Source organism: Protomyctophum bolini (assembly GCF_963924005.1).
Source record: "Protomyctophum bolini genome assembly, chromosome: 14".
Lineage (NCBI taxonomy): Eukaryota > Metazoa > Chordata > Actinopteri > Myctophiformes > Myctophidae > Protomyctophum > Protomyctophum bolini.
In genome coordinates this window covers 23,421,835-23,443,443 of record NC_137875.1, presented here as the reverse complement: position 1 = coordinate 23,443,443, position 21,609 = coordinate 23,421,835, and the positions used below count along the sequence as shown (strand labels likewise).

The window sequence follows — 21,609 nt, the reverse complement described above, 5'->3', positions numbered from 1 at the left end:
GAGAGTGCACCCTGGGCTGTTTTCACATGGGATTATGCCAGGTCCAAAACCCAACACACTTCACAAGGAAAAGTGCAATGATCTTTCTCCATCATATGGCAAAGATTATAGCCCCACCTGCCTATTTGCCCAATCTCACTGGCCTACTGTTTGGTCTGAAACTGAATTAGTAATGTTTTGTAGCCAATAAACTTACTTGTTGCCACTCTAATGTACACTACACAAGAGTATCTTTTAACCTAATGTTATAAGCATCATATTACGCTGGTATTGTATTTTTAATTAGGCATAGGTGATGAATTACCCACCGTTTGGAACCACACTTTATTTACATGCAATCTATTACACATAGATAATATTTCACACTACAATGTTTCTCAAGTGCATGCATTTCACTTTTCAGGATGTTTTTGTAGTAGGCCTAGTAGTACATAATACCAAAAGATCTCTGCCTGCTCTCTAATGCCATCTACTGGACATGATCAGTATCAGAAGGTCCAACAGAAAATTCACCACTACTTCACTATTGCTATATCACAACCTAATTTTAAATTGTTGGCTTGTTGTTTCAATTTTTCAGAAAGACCATTGGAGTCTGTATAGTGGTGGTGAATAACCCTTATTGCCCTAAAGCCCCTTTAAAGTGTTCCGCATCTCGAGTCGCACCGTGACAGTAAGTTTGGCCATACGGACGTGGTGCTTTTTAAAATACAGTATAAGGGTCTAAATCTAACCACGATGCTGTGCATATCAGGGTAACAACAGTATATACTAGAGCATTCCTATCAACTACGTAGCAAATATATACAGAGATTAAGCAATCATGCTCAGTCAAATAAACAGACAGACTGACATTATTTCCAGTGGTATTTGAACTCAAATGGACTCCTGTTGAACTCGAGATGAAGGTCCATTAACATGAATTTACACATGTATTAAGCATGTACTCTTGCACTCTACATGCCCTTAAGAAGGTAAATAAAGATAAGCAAACGTTACTGTACTGTACTGTTCATTCCTGGCCCCACACCTGCTAGTTTCCCATCAAAACGTGGGAATGACAGCACACCTTGCTGGTGTGTATATAAGGGGTAGTGAATGGTGGCACAAATGCATTCCTCCTACCCACAAGGTAAGTCACTTGCATTTTGCCATCTTTTTTTTTTTTTGTATCACTACACACTGTGTAGTAGTGAAAAAGAAGAAAAATGTGTAGTCCACACATAATCATTATACGACTTTTAATCTTCCAGATGTCTCTTGCTTGGACCCTGAGTCTGCTATGTTGCCTGGCGGGCACAGCATATGGCAAGTTCTGTTTTATTTGACAATGTAATGTTATTCACTGTTATATAATGCAGTGCCAAAACGAAGTCCCCAGATGATTAGCTTAATGTGCAACATTGCTTTCTCACAACAGTAAAAAAAAAACACCCTTCACTGTGAAGTGAGGGGCGCTCTTATCACCATACATCATTACATTCTGTCCTCACTTTTTATCCTCAATTCCGTGCTCAGCCAATCAAATCATTGCTATGGGGTACACACAAAGCTGGGCATAGGAGGCCCTAAAAACACAGTAACAGTATGCAAACATTGTATCTGCACATTTCTAAAGTTACAATTTAATTAATGTTAACGTTTTTAACACCAAAATAATCAAATATTACTTACTGTATAGCTAATCTACAAGCTATAGCCAAACTATAGCCGAACTGCAAGCTGTAAACTAGTAGTTCGGCTATCACAATGTTTAGCTGGGGAACCGAGTCAAACTAAATTTAATGCCTACAATTCAAAGTGCTTGTCGGGGTTTGGGTCTCCAGTTCAAATATGATTATTTTGGGGGATCACTGCCTGAAAAATATGGGAACCCTTGATTCCCTAGTTTCCCTTTCCTGAAGTCTTGGATCTCCATATACGTATGGGCATATTTGTCCAGAAACACAAACAGACAACTTGAACTTTATAGAGATAACAATCAGAAAACCTGCCTGGATTGCCGGTGTTATTGTGCTGACGTGTCGCAAAGCATCGTGTCATTCAGTGTGTTCAGGTTTCTGTACCCAGCATTGGTCAGGTTATTATTTCATGGAAATGGTCTCTCCCCCACTCACTCTGCCTACCCTCCCCTTCCCCCCACTCCTTCCCCTCTCCCAGTCCCTCTCCTCTTTTTCCTTTCCTAGAAAGTCAAAAGTACAATATTTGTCTTTGAAATAGTGGAAAGTCACATGCAGATACTAAAATACAGTACACAAGGAAATGCACGTACACTCAATTTGCGCTCACACATCAGGCATGGCCATATATGAGCATATTTATACAGAGCCACAGACAAGACAGACAACTTTAACTTTATATAGAAATAGAGACAGAGAGAGAGAGAGAGAGATAAGTAGCCTATACTGTATATTGTTTTAACTAAGAATGGTCCTTCGGTCATTCAAGGTTTATATCCAACAGCAGATGTGATATGATATATTTGGTTTGTACTGTATGAGGGAGAGTGACGTCTGTGCAACATTAACAGGTGCCGAAGTATGTTTCAGTGACTTGGGTTGCTTTAACGACCAGCCCCCGTGGGGAGGTACGGCGGAGAGACCGGCCATCCGCTTGCCCTGGGACCCTGAGAAGATTGGCACCCGCTATTTCCTCTTCACCCAGAGGAACACGTACTACCAGGCAAGTGGAAGGCTGTACTTTATGAAAACCATATATTGCTGCAATGCTGCTGCTCAGCTGCAGTGAATAATGTTTTGGAATTGGTTATATTCCAAATATGTAACAAGCAACAACGAACATGACGGTCAAGAATATTCATGAAAACAAACCAAAAACATATCGTTATGGAAATTAAAACAAATCTGCAACTCTGCAGGCCAAAGAGTACACTGATGTGATGTCACTGAATACTGATCACATGACCCCAAGTTCTAGACCTCCAGTTATAGGCTAAACTGATGGGGGGGAGTTTTTATTATTATTTCCACACTCTATAAGTTATATTAATGACAATAGTTCAATGATGAAAATGAGTGGTATTCCCTTTAAGAGAAAGAAAAAGATATTCTTAACTTAAATATCGTTGCCATCCTAAAATGGTAATTATTTATTTTTATTTAATCACATTATGCTGCTATAACGCCTCAATTTCCCTTGGGGTATATCTCATCTCATCAAGAGGTAGGGGGGAGCTATACTGTTCAGTTCCTTGTAGGTGTTGAGTAGTATTTTGAAGTGGATTCTTTGTTTGACCGGGAGCCAGTGAAGGTCATGGAGGACTGGTGTAATATGGTCTCTGGAACGGATACTGGTGAGCAGGCACTAGGCAGGCAGCTGAGTTCTGCACATATTGAAGTTTATTGAGGACTTTGGAGGTGGTGCCATGGAGGATACTGTTGCAATAGTCGAGCCGGGATGTGTGTGATGAAAGCATGGATGAGTGTTTCAGCTGCAGAGAATGACAGAGAGGGCCTGAGACGGGCAAGGTTCTTGATGTGGAAGAAGGCAGTTTTGGTGACCTGGTTCACATGGGGGAGGGATGAAAGGGTGGGGGTGGAGAATGAGGCCCAGGTTGCGGATATAGGTGGAGGGTGTGACAGTGGAGAGTGAAAAGTCTTGGGTCAGGGAGTTGGGTCCGGTGATGATTATTTCCGATTTATTGAAGTTGATTTTGAGAGAATGGTACAGGCCTGAATGCTTCAACCCGGTGGCTCTGTTATGCTATATGGACCATATTCCTGGCATGTTTTGGGTCCACACTTTTTGGGGACATGTTTTCATTTCATGGCCGCATGGAGCTATTGAACACCATGAAAGAAAATCTCTCTACAAATAATTTGCGCTGTAATCTTAGTGTGATAATGTGAATAGCCAAAGATAAGCACGCACATGTATCCACTCACTGAAGGCCATGATGCCAGGCCAGTTTTAGAGCATCAGCCAGTGTGCAGACCTTATCTTCATGGCGTTCAGTGAGTGGATACATGTGTGGTGCTTCATTGTATAAACCATAATAAACCATAATTTATCTACTTTGGTGAGATATGTGGTGTAGAGGGAAAAGGGAGGGGGGGGGGGGGGGGGGGAGTATAGATCCCTGGTGGCCCAGGGATCTTTCTTCTAAATTATTTGTATTTTTACCTTTATTTATACAGGCGAGTTCCATTGAGAATTGAGATAAGCATTTTCTTTTACTCGTACCTTGTTTTAAGTGGTTAAAATGGACAAATGTATTCAAAACTCTAAACATCACAACATGCACGTTTAGGAGATCACACCGGACGAAGCCGTTCTCAAGATATCAAACTACAGCGGGTACAGGAAGACTGTATTCATCATCCATGGCTATCTGGCAGAGGGCGAGGAAAAATGGACGCATGAGATGTGCAAGGTAGGAGGTGTTATAGAGGGTATGCGCGTGACATCATCATCAAACCTGGAGGTTATGTAGGAACCAAAAAACTACTTTCTGGCCTTGACAGCCCATACATCCAAACAGAATTTAATTTCATTAAACTACGATAAAGGACATTAAACTCACTTTGTCACTCATTTTGCCACTCGATTTGACACTCAATTTATGCATACCCTCTATTCTGTGAACTCTTCTATCATGGAACGATCCCATGAAAGCACAACCAACAGCACTATGTTGTACTTGTCAGTATGTGCGTGTGCGTGCGTGCGAGTGCGCGTGCATGTGTGGGGACCAAGCGAAGTGTTCAGTAATGATGTGTCTGTCTGATGTCACTCCTCAGACTATACTGAAGCGGGACGGTGTGAACTGCATTGCCGTGGAGTGGAGGGCGGGCGTGAAGACCGAATACGCACAGGCAGCCAATAATGCCAGGGTAGTGGGTGCCCAGGTGGCACACATGACCAACCTCGTCATGGTACATACATATACATACACCAACTCAAGTGCTGGTTTAGGAGTAGATCAAACTTTATTTCTATGCAGTCACCAGGACAACACATATAACTATAACTATAGTAAAGCATGAAATGACTTGGCTGCAACAATGGAATGGAAGTAGCCAGCAGCACATTTTGAAATATACCATGCACTACTGGTTCTCAAAGTTTTTGAAGGGGTTCAAGGGGGTCCCCAGCAAAATGAGGAACAGTTTAAACATTTAAGGCCCATTAAATGTTTTGGCTATTCAGAAAATGCTTATCTACAAGCTGTCGATAGCTTAGCTTATAGATTATTTTTTTAAATGTTGACAAATCTTCTCTTATGGGGGTCTGTGACCAAATACATACTGTATCAATTGGGGGCTCAGACTTGAAGACAAAATGATGAACCATTAGACAGATTGACACAAGTAGACAGACTAGCTGTATAGAACATGCATGATGTGTGAAGTATAACTCTAACATGAGTGACCGTGTTGCGTGGCACAGAAACTCTACAAGCAGAAGGCCGACAAGTTTCACATCATCGGACACAGCATGGGGGCCCACGCTGCAGGACATACTGGTTCCCTGGTCCCAGGCCTGGCACGGATCACTGGTAAGCCTTCAGGCAGCTCACAGTGGGACAGCGAGCTCTTGGGATTGTCATTTTCCCAATGCTATGATAAACATTTTATAGTCTTTCATTAATTCTATGAGATAAATACCCCATTCAAAACGGAAAAGCACCTGTGTCATCTTAGATTTTATACGTTTGCTATTCAAAAATAGGCGATATACATGAAGCTCATTTCATGCCACGCTGCGAGCTTGTACATCTGCTATTTCTGACAATTAAAAAAAAAAACTAAAAGTGTGAGAAATATTGATTTAGAATTGGCCTTAATGGCATATATTGAAAAGTGTTGGCATAATGTGGCATCATTCAGTAAGTCATGACTTCATGACTACATGATGATGGTCATATTATAGTCTGTACATTTCTCAGGACTTGACCCAGTGGAACCATACTTCCAGGGATGTGACGCCACTGTGCGTCTGGACACCAGCGACGCCGCCATTGTTGATGTGATTCACAGCGATGGACTCCCTTTCCACAGCAAATCTGGTACGTGTACATCTCAATTTGATGATAATTGAATGAATACCAATGTACAGTTTCCTCGCAACATATAATGGTTTCCGTTTCTAAACTAAATTACAGGTCTTTAGACAGGTTATTTTGTGAAATTCTGTGGCGTTTCAGTGCACTGAGTGCAGTGAAAATTTGTTACAGATGGATAAAAATGTGTGTGCTTCCACATCAGGCCTCGGCATGTCTGACGCTATTGGCCACATTGACTTCTATCCCAACGGAGGAGAAATCCAGCCTGGCTGTTCCAAGAACGCCAAAGGTGACCTTGATGCCATCTGGAAAGGTAAGATATTGACACCCAACATTTGTAGGACTCTCTACTTTACCTGGATCAAGTCAACACACCTCCACTTTTAAATTATAACAAGTTCAAGGTCACGGTAAACGTTATTGTCCACAAGGGAAATTTGTCTTGGGCTTTCACCCCTGCTGCAGCCACACACAAAACTAAATATAAAAGGGTGCACAGCACACTGGTCCTTATGAGGTGCCAGCCAACAGAGAGGAGAAACCAACGTTTCGGACAGATATACTGCCTTCTTTTCTTCAGCGTAGAAGAAGGCAGTATACTATATCTGTCCGACACGTTGGTTTCTCCTCTGTGTCCTCAATAAACGTGTGGCATTGGCAGCTATGAGAGTGCAGCTATAGATTTTTTTTTTTTTTAGTAATTGTTCGGGTTGCCACTTCTACACTCATTTGTGTACAGAGTAAAAAGGACAGGTGAGCTAACGTAGCCCTGAGGTGCTCCAGTACTCATTGTTCTCTGACATAGTGCCATTCACATTGACCCTTTGTGTACATTCAGTAAAAAATGAATAGTACCATCTAATAAGAGGATGGACATTAAGTTCCCTCAACCGCTTAATTAATCCATTTTGGGCGTATTTGAGCTTGTAGGTCTGCTAATTTTGAAAGATCGTTAAAATGTGCCTCAAATCTTTCCGAAAATTGACATGATTTAGAAGACTTTTTTTTTATTTCGACGTCAGGCCTAAATTGGTTAAGAGATGTGGCTGTATTGTGTTAAATGCTGAGCGTGCATGAGCTTTGTTATTGTTTCAAAAGAAAATAGTCCAAGCCTCCAAGGCCAAAACTGCATCCTCTATACCCCTGTCACTCTTATACGCAAACTGAAAATCATCTAATGGAAACTATGGAATGGAACAACAAATTCATTCTATATCCAACTAGCATATGATCTTTGCTAAGAACTGGCAAGGCAACTGTTTTAAAGATAATAGTGTGAGCATAAACACAGGCACACTCCCTATTCATATCACAATGACTCATATACCTATCTTACTATGCATAACAGGCCATGAAATATTGGAGTGGTCCCAAAGGAAAAGTCATAAAAAAAGAAAACTATGGCATAGTTTTTCCAGTTGGACCCACGTTATCTGAGCAAATATTTTCTAAAATGACCCACAACAGATTCCTTTTGAAATGTGCCGCAGTGCAGTGGGGCTCAAGTGGCGGCATTGGTGCCGTGCCTGGAAGGGAGGGGGTGGTCGGGGTTTGGGGGGTGCACAGCTGAATCTGCCACTTTTGATCTTATAGATAAGAGAGAGAGAGAGAGAGTTGGAGCCAGTGTCACATAGCTGGAGGTCTTGGAACGCCTGGTGCTTGCCCTATGCTGGGAGCAAAACAACACAGCCCGTGACCTCTTTCTATCTCTGTCTCTCCCATCATGGTGTCTATTTCTCTGTCTGTCTGTGTGTGTCTCTCTCTCTCTTATCTCCTCTTTCTCTGTTTCAAACTCTACAGCAGTGGTTCCCAAACTTTTTCGCTCTAGACCCAAAATAGAACTTAGACGTTTGCCAGAGACCCAAACTAGTGAAAATAGCAGATCAAGCTGTAAACGCTACAAACGGTAAATCGGCAATTTCCCTGGAATGGAATTCCTTCGATTTTTGTTAGATTTCTTCATGAAATTACTGGGGGGAAAAAAATATTGAATTGTTTTTAATTCATGAAAATCTTTGTTTTTATAAAGGTTTTGAAATAATAATAAACAAAATATAGGAAACAAAATAATAAAGCAACCCATAAAAATGTGACCGCAACCCACAAATGGGTCCCGACCCAGTGTTTGGGAATCAGTGCTGGAGTCTACAGTACTTAATGTTGTACTTTTCAACAGACTCTCTGCTCTCCCCGTTACCTTCCTCACTTGACTGCTCCAAGGAGGTCATTAGTTCACAGCTGAAAGTCAAGATCGTCTATCTATGTTCTACATCTCTTCTCTTCGCTCTAACACTCTCCCTTTTATAACATCATCTTATTCCCTCCTTCTCCATTTCGCGGTCGTCACATTTTCCATTCCTTTGCAAGGTACCACGAAGTTCGATGCCTGCAACCACATCAGATCCTACCAGTACTACAGCGACAGCATATTAACACCCAGTGGCTTTACAGCATATCCATGCAGTAACGAGGCCAATTTTGTTGCCGTAAGTGTTTCCGTAATTAATGACCCCATCATTCATTTAACACAGAGCATAGAACATGACATGTACCATTATAGATAACATTTTAGACTTATTCACATGAAACCTAGTTCAAACATTTGGTGAAAATAGCCCATCTATAAGCTCGCAACACACCACATTTGTGAGCTTGTAGATCGGCCTATTTTCAGCAAAGGAATTTGGTGTAGAGGGGAAATAAGAAGCGGACCAAGTATAGACCCCTGGGCGAAATATGTTTTTCTTTTGTTGGTTGAATGAACACTCAGGATCTCACTGTTCACAAAATGTCTTGGCTCTAGTATTTGTGCACAAAACAAAAGAGGGCATAGGGGAGGCATTTGGAGTAGGTTATATCCCCCATTTAAAAAGTGACTCAGGGCTATCGAATGGGACAAGAGATGGAGGAGGGGCCCATAAGGGAGGGGACGGGGCCCATAATCCCCCGTAGCAGCATGCATGTGGGGGCAGCCACCTGTCACCGTGTATGACATTGATACGGCTGTGAACCGTTTCTTCGGTTTTAGAAGTTGATTCGGCGAGATTGGATTTTTGTGGCAGTGATGGAAGCGACGTGGACGGGCTTCCCTCATGCCTTCAGTGGTGAGGGACTGTGTCTGCAGCTGTTGGCGTTAATGACAGTTTATCCCCGTTTTAGGCCCATGTCCCAATCAAACAGGGCCAAGGGAGTGCCGAACATGACCTCATATGACTATGTCCCCGCTGAGGGTTGACAACGCCGCCTTGTTGTTCACCTCATAAACGCCGCTGGGTGATATTCCTCCGGCCCCGGGTTGACAGCTGTAAACTTAAGACTGTTCCCACACCATCAAGCGGTATAAAACTGTTTTATCCCTATATCCATATTTATAAGGTGGCAACCTAAGATACCTTAATGTACGGGTGTAGGAAAAAAGCTCCTGAGGTCTTTATTGTGGAGTGCTTGGAAATCCAGCAGCGTTGACATGGGAGTGAAATAGTGAGATCAGGAAGGTTCTACTGCAGCTCCCTGGGATTCGGCAGAGTGAGGCGTAAAGATGCTGAAGGTGGTGTGTCCTAAAATGTTAAATCCCATTTCATGTTTCACCTTGAACATAACATCAACGGAATAGCAGAGATATTAATACTACAGTTGCTCATGATAGAGCGAATTGTCTGTCCACCCGTCTGTGTGCCCGTCGAGTGCGATATCTTGAGCAGTTATGAATGGATTTGCACAAAACTCGTTGGAAAGGTTGGACCTGGGCCAAGGGACAAATTATTACCTTTTCACACAAATTGCCAAAAAGGGGTGTGGTAGTGGGTGTGGCATGCTACAAAAATGCCCATAATGTCAGAATAGATTAATAGCTTATATAACATTGGCCCAGGAAGAACCGATTTACTTGCATTAATGCATGCATCATGAAGTTCTAGGGTATGCACATGGCATCATCATCATGGCCGGAAGTTATGTGGGAACATCTACAAAACTACTTTCTGGCCTTGACAGCCCATACATCCAAACAGAAAAGTCCTATCTGATTGCATTAAACAACATTAAACGATGCTAAACTCATACCCTCTATTGGTCAAAAGTGGACGAGGCACTATAAACAAACACCTTATAGATAATAAACACCTTATAGATGAACTGCTGCCTTGGTGGAGTTCAGTGCTTTGCTGAGCACATTCGTTCTAGTCGTTTATTAGATAAACATAAATATAACATTAATCATGTACAATTCCCAAAGCACCCAATTTTCTGTATTAATGTATCAATAGGATGCATGTTACCCACATATGATTTTGCTACACATTCTGGTACAGTAGCTAGATAGGAGATTTAACAAATATTGTGCACAAGGCACACCAAAGGACAAGTCAAGACCTCAAGGCACACCTGTAATCATATCCAGGCAAATCTTTAGCACGTGTTACCACTCAGAAAATGTTAAAATGCAAAATTAGAGTCATTTATAATTATAGTATATGTAATTATAATGATACAATTTGCCTCTGCATTGGGAAATGAAGTAGGCTACTGATATAGTAAATAAAAATAAATTTTGCATAGTTGTATTATATTGCAATAATGTGTGATTGTCACAAAATCCCACTGACGTAGGGTGTGCTTGTATGACTGCAGACACCTTGGTCAAACCTTGCTCTGACATTGTCTTCACAGGGACTGTGTTTCCCATGCGCAGACTCCATGTGCCCTCTGATGGGCGACCGCGCTGACTATACTGTGACTGATGGCATTTCCAAGACAAAGTTCTTCCTGAACACAGGCAGTTCAAAGCCCTTCGGCCGTAAGTACTTCCACCGACTGATCCGGCCCTGATCAGGAAGTCTTTAAAATGGGTGTTCAAAGAGATTACATGAACTTGCCCTTTTATTTGGAAAACTTCTGAATGATTTGGAAGTGTGGACAGCTGGACATTTCTCTCTGTGATCCTTCATAACACCCTGGCATGGAAGAAAATGTACTTATCAGCTATGTGGCAGCTAGTACTGTATAGCAGCAAGGGCAAAATGATCAAATGACTGCATATTCCATTTCTAGGTTACAACTACCATATGAAGTTGACCTTGGATGGCCCCAGTTGGCCCAATCCAGGCTTCATGAACGTGGCACTATCTGATGGCAAGACCAGTACTAAGGACTATCAACTTCATGTGTAAGAGCATGTCTCTGTTACAGCTATATTAACTAGACTTAGAGCATTGGTTCCGAAACTGTGGTGCATGCACCCCTTGTGGTGCGAGAGCGCCTTCTAGGGGGTGCGCGACATGAAAAGGCTAATGGTAGTTTTATTTTAAAAATATTAACATATTATGCACATATAAGGCAAGTATATACAGAATATGGCCTATGCTGCATATATATGTGATATTCAGGTTCATATTTGCATATATGTGGATAAATAGGAAATATATGTATCTTTATAGCTTATTAAATGTATATTTCCATGTGGGGGGGGGGGGGTGTCAGCTAGGTCGGCACTAACAGGGGGTGCATGGTCCAAAAAGGTTTGGGAACCGCTAGAGCATAAAAAGTGAATGGATTAATGTTTATTGTTGATACATTTATGGGAATAGAGAGAGCATCATACCAAAATGGTTTCATTGAAATATCTTGTCCATCTCAAATAATGATGAACATGAGGAATACCTTGGTCTAGAAAACGTTCTCGATATTTGTGGCTAGTGGCCGTGTAGCACAAAGGCCACAGAAGAAAATACTGAATAGGCCTATAATTATGCAATTTTAGACAAAATGCAAGGAAAGGAAAATATGCACACTAGTAGTGGTGTGAAGTTTCTGCTAAAACATGTATGGTTCTCACCACCAGTCTGCTTCTTTCCAAACCATCTGTGAAGGGGGGTATTGAGACCTGGCAGTGTCTATGAGATGTTTATCGACGCTGAGACTGATATGGTTGATGTGACAGAGGTGAAGTTCCATTGGAACAACCACATTATCAACGTGATGGCCCCCAAGTATGGAGCATCTAAGATTGAGTTGGTGAGAGGAGCAGACAAGAAGATGTAAGTCGGTCATTCCAGCAATAATTTGTTTGTTTTTGTTTTTCCAACAACTTTCAGTTCTGTACAATTAATTGCACATTAAAGTTTATTTAGATTTTAATTACACAGCTGGGAACCTAATTCTTTAAGTAGATACAACAAATGGGTCTTTGATTAATAGAAAGTTCCTGTTCTAACAGAATCTAATCTTTTATATAGATACTTTCAAACAATAGAGATACCAACTATCTGTGTACAGAAACTATAGCCTACAAGTGTAGAATAGGGCTACCTCGGAATTCTATAGTCCCACCAACATTACAAGCAAACCTATAAAGAATGCAAGGGTCAGAGAAGTTCAGTCTGACCCATGCAATGTCAGATTTAAAAATAAATAATTCGCTGAAATATCAGCATTTAGCTGGTGACACATTTATATCCCACCCAGTTATCTATGGCTTTCTTAATCAATCTATCTGTCGGAAAGATTATCCATGTCTGCCCATCTGCCATTCTTTGCAACCCCATTCTCGTCTGACAACTGCCCACTGCCCCTGGCAGAGTGTAAAGCAAGAGCAATCCATCTACGTGACTGTATGCCTCCTAGTGGCTAAATGATGAGACAACTAGTTCTAAATTGAACATCCCCTTGTAATTATAGGAACACATTTAATAAGAAGAAAGGAGAGAGGAGATCCGCACACCGTTTTAAAAGCTCCCAAAATAATGTATTGACATTGACAACAGAGCGGACAACAAATACAACGCTATACAATAAGTAAATACAATTAAGAGATTGTTATTGCAGTCAAAATAGTTTTCATCCATATAAATGGATTAACTAAAGCCACTAGAGGGCACCAGTAGACTTCTTTAGGATGGATAGTCCAGAGACTCTAGATTATACTTTGGTCAAATCATATTGAAGTGGAGTAGAGCTCACAAACCAGAGAAGTGAACGACTATGTTCAGGTTTAAGTGTAAGGACAGAAAATTGGATCTTAGAATTTAACCAACTATTATATTTTGCCGTGGATCTCTACAAGAGATAATTACAGTGCAAGTGGCTTCAATCAAAGGCTTGACAAAAAAAAGATGGTTTAATCCTTTGTTTAAAGAATACAATAATTGAACTGGCTACTGCTTAAGCCAGTCATGATTGGCAATCGACTGGAAGATTTTGGAAGATCTTTCATTGTGCGATAAAATAAGATTACTTTCTTCATGTTGAATGCATAACACTTCGGTTTCATTTCACAAGACCTACCCCTAGAGATCATTATCACTAATGCCTGATTTATACGTGATTGCGCACCGGTGTCACAACAACAAAAATGCAGATCTACAAGCTCAGAACCCATTAGGCCTACATGAGATTGTACACTTAGCGCGGTATAAATCAGGCATAACAACTGCACTACCTCTCTCTGCTTCATCTAATTTTCTCATTTCTGTCCTCCATTACAGGTACAATTTCTGTGGGACAGAAACAGTGAGAGAGAATAAAATCCAGACCGTGCTTCTATGCCAATGAATGGTCCATGCTGAAGCCTAATTTATGCACAGCATAATTTGTGCACAGCATAAATTAGCCCACATTCAGGGACACCACTACATGCCATTCAATAAAGATGTTGCATTTAATCTCTGAATCACTTTAGTTTAGTCTGATCCTTTGTGCCAGTTTGCATGACACAGCAATAATATAAGACGACGTGACAATAAAGTAAGCCCAATGAACGGACAGAATTGAAAGAATACAAGAGAAAGTCCCAAAACACACTTGCCCTTGGCCAAATCCGGCGACCTTGGAGCAGTCGCCACCAGGTATGACTAAAGCTAACCTTATTCCTAAATGTAACCTCAGTAAAACTATGCCTAAACCTAACTTTATTCCTTTTTTTTTAAACTACATTTTTATCCCCCGATTTTGTAACCCAGTTTTCTTTTCACCCAGTGCCAATTATCTAATGTAATCCTGGGCGCTACACTTCCTCTGCCAACCTGGGGGGGCAGCGGACTGACCTCATGCCTCCTTCTATGCATGAGGAGTCCAAGCTGCTTCTTTTCACCTGACAGAGGGGAATTTCCCCGGCCGGACGTAGCGCGTGGAAGGGACACGTTATTCCGACCAGTTCCTTTCCCCTCCATCAGGCGCCCGGGCTGGCCAGGGGGAGGTAGTTTTAGAGACCAGGATTGTTCCTAACTTTATTCCTAAACATAACCTCAGTAAAACTATGCCTACACCTAACCATATTCCTAACCTAACGAAATACAAGAATATAAGAACCGCTGGGTCCACGAAAAGCTCCGTTGTGTGCAAATAATTGATTAAATTAATTGATACTCACAGCAACTTTCAAAGCAGGACCAATAACTCCTTAGGCCTACCATTAATTGACAAGTTTAAAATGATCATTCCTTAGAACAACCATAATCTACAAAAATCACTCCCGAAGTGAAAACGTCATAGCAGTTTATCCAGTATGCCTCAATACATCATTACTGGCACTTTCAACAAGAAAAATTGCAAAATGGACTCATATTAGGCTATCCAAGCTTAGATTTTTGCTTTAATTTATTTCCTTCTTATCAAAGCCAACTCTCCCTTATTGCCATGTCAAAGAAGAGGGTAAATATTATACTTATTAATGTTGAAAGACATAGGTCTCCATTTGCGCAAACACCAATCAACAGTAAATTACATGGTGAGATCGCTCCTCTCTCTTTCTCGTTTGGATGCAGAATGCAGCCAGACAAAATCCTGTCTAATGTGTCACATAGAAGCCTAATTTCAGTATTCCTCTTACTGTATGTTAGCGCGTTTCTTTACACAAGCGCTCATTAATCTGTCTATGGCCTATCGTGGGCTTATGAAGTCGTGATCGTGCGTGTCATTGTTTTGGCTTCAGTTAGTTGCATGCACCCCATAATCATACTTGCAAAGATAAATACCTTTCAAAAGCAAGCTGTCATTTCCATCATAGCACAAACAAAGTGCATTTGTATTCACTCTGACTTCTTGCAAGCTGAGCCATCAGCTGAGACACAATACTAGTCAGAAGAAAAACTCTCCTATATTCAAAGCTTCAAGCTTGACTACATTAATAGTATTCATAAAACAGCAAGATGAATATGTGGGTGGAGAGGTGGGGGTTGGAAAGTGTCTTGAAATCCTCTAAAACATCAGTCTTTGTCTCTTTTTCATTATTGTCTCATTGAAAGTGAAAGCTAATGACAAAATAACATGCTAATTCCTGTAATTATGTCTGTTTGTCTGAGGGAGTGACAGGAGTTAGATTCTTATTTTTGAGCTGGCAGCTTTGGGGGTGGCTCTGTTGTCAACAAAGCATTTAAAGACTGGTCATGAATTTGCAAAGTATACTTAATTATTAGATTTACAGTAGGTGGCAAGAGAAAATTAGGTCCCTGGAGACACATTGCACAACAAAGGTAACCTGTAGCCATTCGCTCTGATGTATCCCTCAGTGGTGGAAAAAGTACCTTTTTACTTAAGTAGAAGTATCAATACTGCAATAATGTAGAAACACTCTGTTATAAGTAAGTCCGGTTATCAAAATGAGTAAAAGTAATAAAGTATTGGCAAAATATATACTAAAGTACCAAAAGTAAATGTACTCATTATAGAGAATGTTTCACAAGTTAAGATATTTTGAGTTAAGTGGTAAATGTATGTAAGCATCCCCATACAGATAGTTGAGCCAGAAGGCAAAGCTCTCTGTCTTCCGAGCCATCTTCGTTCCTACTCTCACCTATGGCATGAAGTGTGGGTCATGACCGAAATAATAAGGTCGCGAATACAAGCGGCCGAAATGAGTTTTCTTCGACGGGTGGCTGGCATCTTTGTTAGAGATAGAGTGAGAAGTTCAGTCACATGAGAGAGACTTGGAGTAGAGTCGCCGTTTCTTCACCTGGAAAGGAGCCAACTTAGGTGGTTCGGGCATCTGTTTAGGATGCCCCTCGGGCGTCTCCCTAGGGAGGTCGTCAAGGCACGTCCCACTGGGAGGAGACCCCGGGGCAGACCAAGACTGAGTTGGAGGAAATGCATCGACTCACTGGCCTTGGAACGTCTCGGGATCTCCCAGGAGGAAGTCACTAATGTTGCTCTGGAGAGGGAAGTCTGGAGCACTCTGGTGGAGCTGTTGCCCCACGACCCGAACGGATAAGCGGTTGAAGATGGATGAATGGATGGATGTTTTTAATAATAATCTAAATCTATAAAGTAACTATTGTAGTACAATATTTGCCCCTGAGATTGAAAATTGGAAATACTCCAGTAAAGTAACAGTACCTCAAATTTGTACTGAAGTAGAGTACTGGGACAAGTATTGTAGAATGTAATCTGTTTTATATAAGTCGACCTACTGTAGATATAATATAATAGAAATGAATGGGGCTGAAGGCTATGTAATCTGTCTCATTTATAGTGTGTGTGTGTGTGTGTGTGTGTGTGTGTGTGTGTGTGTGTGTGTGTGTGTGTGTGTGTGTCATGCATGTATGTAGGCGTGCGTATAACGTGCACACACGTACATGTTCATCTCCACACCTGCACACTTGTAAAGGTTACACAAACATTACCATTCGGTGATACTTGTTTGACAGGGAAGAGAGTAGCTGTTAAGTAAACACATTCTAATAAAATTAAACTATGTCAGTGGCCAATCCAGCACAAAATGGAACCAATACATGTCAAGCTCCCTCCTCTGTTCTGCATGATTCTATTGGCGCATCGTGGCAGTTTCGCACCCCGCCGCTATCTTGTTGAGACTGTGTGTGGGAGGACATTGGAGTCGGCAATTGAAGGGCCGCTTCAAGAGAGTTGTACCTCCAAATTGCCGTAGCAACTGCTCTACTTCACAGCCATTTTGGGGATGTCCAGCACCCCTCCCATCGAGTCCAATCCCTGTCCTACGCGCACGCACGCACACACACACGTCTAGCTAAAAACAACCTTGCCCTATGAAGGGTTGAGTGGTACTCTACTGCCACTTGTGTAGGAATAACACACTCACTCCGTAAATGTATGCTGGTTGGTTATTGAATAACAAGTGTCTGCATACAGTACGTTTCATGTTCCACTGGTTAAATCACAACTGGGGATTCTCAAATTAAAGTAAGTAAAACGAAGCTGTGGATTTCGTAGAGAATTGTTTAAAATGTGAAATGTTGCAATTTTTTTTTAAAGAATTAAAATAAATCCCTTGTAACTTTCAGAAAGAACAAAGAAGAAATGTGTACATAGAGGAAGTAGACAGGAGAGGAATTTGGGAGAGACAGGAAGATGTGATATCAATCTTGAGTAGTATAAAAAGGTAGGTGGCTAGCGCACATCCAGTTCCTGTCTGGTGCTGGACTAAGGTACATACAGTGAAGAGAAGAGAGTCCGCACACAGGTTTGCTCCAAGGTGTTTGCTTTTTATTCAAAACACCATAAATATGACATATTTGAATAAAAAGCAAACACCTTGGAGCAAACCTGTGTGCGGACTCTTTTCTCTTCACCATCAATCTTGAGTAGGCCTACATATGTCAGAGCTGGTGCCCACACTTTTTTGACTTGAGAGCTACTTTCAAAATGACACGCTCAACTAGATCTACCCACCCAAAAAATATTGTCTGTGTGTGTGTGTGTGAGAGAGAGAGAGAGAGAGAGAGAGAGAGAGAGAGAGAGAGAGAGAGGGGGGCAGAGAGAGAGGCAGAGAGAGAGAGAGTAAATGATCATGCTTTATACCACTAGATGGTGCTTAGAAATGTTGGCTTCAAAACGGTTTGATCTCCCTAAAATCCACACATAATCATATGCAATATTGCATTGTATTGTTTTGTATTTTCTTTTTGAGACCATCGGGGAAGCCAAAAGTGGATAAGGTTTAGCAGAGGCACTGCCAGGGATATGGCTCCATGAGTGGATGGTGCTTACCTCGTTTTTCTGGGGTGACTACCATGAAGTATGGGGTGTCACTGCAGCTCTGCAAGGCACTGGCGCATGAAGTGGAAGTCTTGTGTTGGATCTCTCAGCTGGAGAGCAAAGTATAAACATGTAGAATTGTATGAGGTAGGCTAGCTTAGATAGAGATAATAAACTCATGGACTGAGATGAACCCACTATATTATTTTAAGAAGGAATTGCGTAAGACACCGTAACGTCCCCTCTTTCTTCAAATTTGTGAAACTGACTGAAAGCTCTAGCCTATGTTTAGTTTAAGTTGATACCTCAAAGTATCACTATTTTAGTAACTCAAAATGTAGCAGTTCGCTGGAGTGATTAAGGCACCTGCAGGACTAAACCATTTTGTGTTTACATTAAAAGAGAGGGGGTGCCAAAACAGGGTGTTGGATGAAGGCTTTTTGGAAATTCGAATTAAATATTTAAAAATGTATAATACTGTATATATTTTAAAACTCGATGACTAGAAAAAAGTGCCAGTCAGGGATGGAATCAATTATATGGGGGACATATTTCACCAAATTATGTCATTGTCCTCTTAATTTGCAATTCCGTCCATATCCACTTGGGGGCAGAGTTGCTTAACAAAGACTCCTAACCAGTTATATGGAGTCAAATATGATTGACACAGTATGCCTTTAATATTTTGTAGAGCATAATCAAATGTGCCACACAAATATACTTTCCCTGCCTGCTTATTTGTATGTATTGGATTATTTGTTTGTGTGGGCAACCTTAAAATACAAAGTATCATGTGCCAGTGTGCGTGGTATGTGTTCAAACTTTGAGGCAGGTTTGTAAGGTTGCTAATGCTAAGTTGTGTGGTAGTGTGTGTGTGTGTGTGTGTGTGTGTGTGTGTGTGTGTGTGTGTGTGTGTGTGTGTGTGTGTGTGTGTGTAGACGGGCAACAGGCCTCTGTCCATCTTTCTTCGCAGAATTGACATTTCTATTTCAAGTTTCAAAAGATACGAAAGATAAGAAAAGTGGTGAGGCATGTGCGTCCACACTGACTCCTGAAAAGATGGTCAGAGAAGTAACTGGAGTAACGCTACTCCAGTAGTATAGAGAAGTATGGGGGCCAGCAGACACCACCAGCAAGTGGAAGATACCGACCTCTGACAAGGATGGCCAGGGGTGCAGCTGATTCCCACAGGCTGCAGATGAACCAGAGAATAAAAACGAGGGCAGGCTTGTCAGGATGTGCCATTTTTACAGGGACTAATTAGATAAGTTTGACCTGGACATTCAAGTTGATCCATGTCAAGTGGTAAAGTTGACCCACATGATATTTGAATGTTTCAAGTTTAAACTTGAACAGATAATGTATTCACTTATTTAAAATAACTTTTCCTTTTGCAAATAGTATCATTTGTTTATTTATTATTAAAAATATATAAAGCTACTGCACTCCACTTTATACAGCTCACTTGTGGTGCCGAAACAGTAAAGTGAAAATGAAAAAACTTCAGGTGGCATATAATGATGCTTTTCGAATATTCCTGAGACTCCCAAGATGGACCAGTGCAAGTGAAATGTTTGTGACCAGTAATGTACCCACCTTTCATGCTGTACTGAGGAATTTTATGTTTAGATTCATGTGTAGACTGAGGGAATCAAATAATGTATTAATTATGGGCTTAACAGGGATCACACAGAGTGATACAGTCTTCTCCTCATGTTTCTGGAAACACTGGAGGCAATGTTTATATGTTTTTAATTGACGAGGACTGCCTAGAGTGAAAATAGCCTGATACATAGGCTATCTCTGTGTTGTTGTTTTGTATTTACTGTCATGTTTTTCCCTGTTGTTTGTATATGTACCCATTGTGTCTGAAATAAAGTTTTCAAAAAGCCAATTAAATAAAGTTTGTCATTCAGAACTTCTCTTGAGTATACATCCAGATTAAAGGTCATTCAGCATAATGACAGTAGCGTACACAGGGCAGTTTGTATGCACAGGCAAGCTTTAAAAAAACTATACTGAAAGACACTACTGATAAATAAATATATATTTTTTTAAATCACAGTGTGAAGTGAGGGGCGCTCTTATCATCGTACATCATCATGATGTAACATCGATTTGCTCAGACACAGGCCTATGACATAAATTCTCCATTCATTGTCAATGGGGATTTAATGTTTGTGTGTAAGACAAAATCTACCTGCATAGGCTATAGGAGGGCATTCGGGCATTATCATATTATGCTGCTTTAAACTATGAATAGTGATTCATCATTCAATTTAAGATAAGGCTCAATTTACTCCCATGCAGACATTTGGTTTAGACCTGGGTAAATATGCTTTATTATAACATTTTACCTGGTGTGTTGAAACCTGACTTTTTTGTATGTGTAAAATAATGTTTTCTACTTTCCCCATGTGGCAATTTCCCAGCCAGGTGTAAATTATGGATACAGATGCTTACCGGTAGTTGCTTACTAGATTTAAGGTCACATCATGACGACACAGTTTTTTAGTTTTCTCAATCTCTAGCTAGGGGCGCGTTCGGAAATACCGCACCGGTGTATCAGATTTGGATGAAATCAGATCAAAATGAAATGACATCATCCGTCGCCGTGGAAACGGCGTCTTCGGCGCAGATGTTCTAACGGCGACAGAACGCGTAGCTGTCCTCGCAAATGAAACTAGGGGCTACTAATATATACTATTCTCTGCCTATCGGGACGTAACTCGGACGGCGCTGAGTCGGGTCTGGTGGCCGTCGCAACGCTCGGCACGGCGACTCGCTCGGCTAGCGCCTCGCTCGGCGGTGCCTCTCGTGGCTCAAGGCCACCAGACACGGCGCGCCTCCGTCATTGAGATTTCAAGTTGATCTGCTCTCACGTTAAACCGGCTCACCGGACGCACAGTGCGATATACCCTTAATAACTCTATGGATATACCCCGTTCTCCTCCCCTAATAAAAAATAAGCAACGGTAACTCACCAGTATTGCAGCTGTAGCCTACGGAAAGCCTGGATATTTCACTTTGTATCTGCCAAGTTTTTGTTTCATAAAAATCCACCATATAGGCCTACTTTAATTCTGTCAATAAATTCCGTGCAGGTGAAGTACTGTGTCAGAGTTTGGAAACGCCGGCTGTTTGCCTCCTGCTATATGAAATTTCGAAACAGGTAGGTTTACTTTAGTCCCCAGTAATAGTTGAGCCTACGCGGTAAAGTGAGTTTAACTATACGTTTAATGCAATCAGATAGGACTTTTCTGTTTGGATATGAGGCTGAGCTGTCGAGGCCAGAAAGTAGTTTTTTCATGAACTTCCGGGTATGATGTCACGCGCATGCGGCGCATACCCTGACATATAGCTGACATAAATAAATAAGGGTCCTTATATAGCTGACATAAATAAATAAGGGTCCTTAGAGTATAAGTAAGGGTCACATTAGTTTCCCTACTACAAGTTCTCCCTCCACACAGCTGACTCAAAATCAAATCAATGATCAAGTGAATTAGTTAGAAGGACTTGGAAGCAAAAGGATCAAATCCGAATGCCCAGATTAGGAGACCAATATTGGAAAATGGTCACAGGAAAAACACAGGAAATACATAGGGATTAAATGGTGCTTGCCAAGCACCATTTAATCC

General features: G+C 41.2%; 1 protein-coding gene across 1 annotated transcript; it reads left to right on the top strand.

Annotated features, from left to right (window-relative positions):
* Nucleotides 1-1,110: 1,110 nt before the first annotated feature.
* LOC308328808 (inactive pancreatic lipase-related protein 1-like) lies at nt 1,111-12,064 on the top strand (the record flags this gene model as incomplete). The annotated part of the gene is made up of 11 exons (XM_080782918.1): nt 1,111-1,132; nt 2,531-2,682; nt 4,271-4,393; nt 4,761-4,895; nt 5,410-5,518; nt 5,909-6,028; nt 6,228-6,338; nt 8,393-8,511; nt 10,694-10,820; nt 11,075-11,189; nt 11,893-12,064. 11 exons carry the CDS (start codon nt 1,111-1,113, stop codon nt 12,062-12,064), a joined length of 1,305 nt encoding a protein of 434 aa, XP_080639044.1.
* Nucleotides 12,065-21,609: the final 9,545 nt, after the last annotated feature.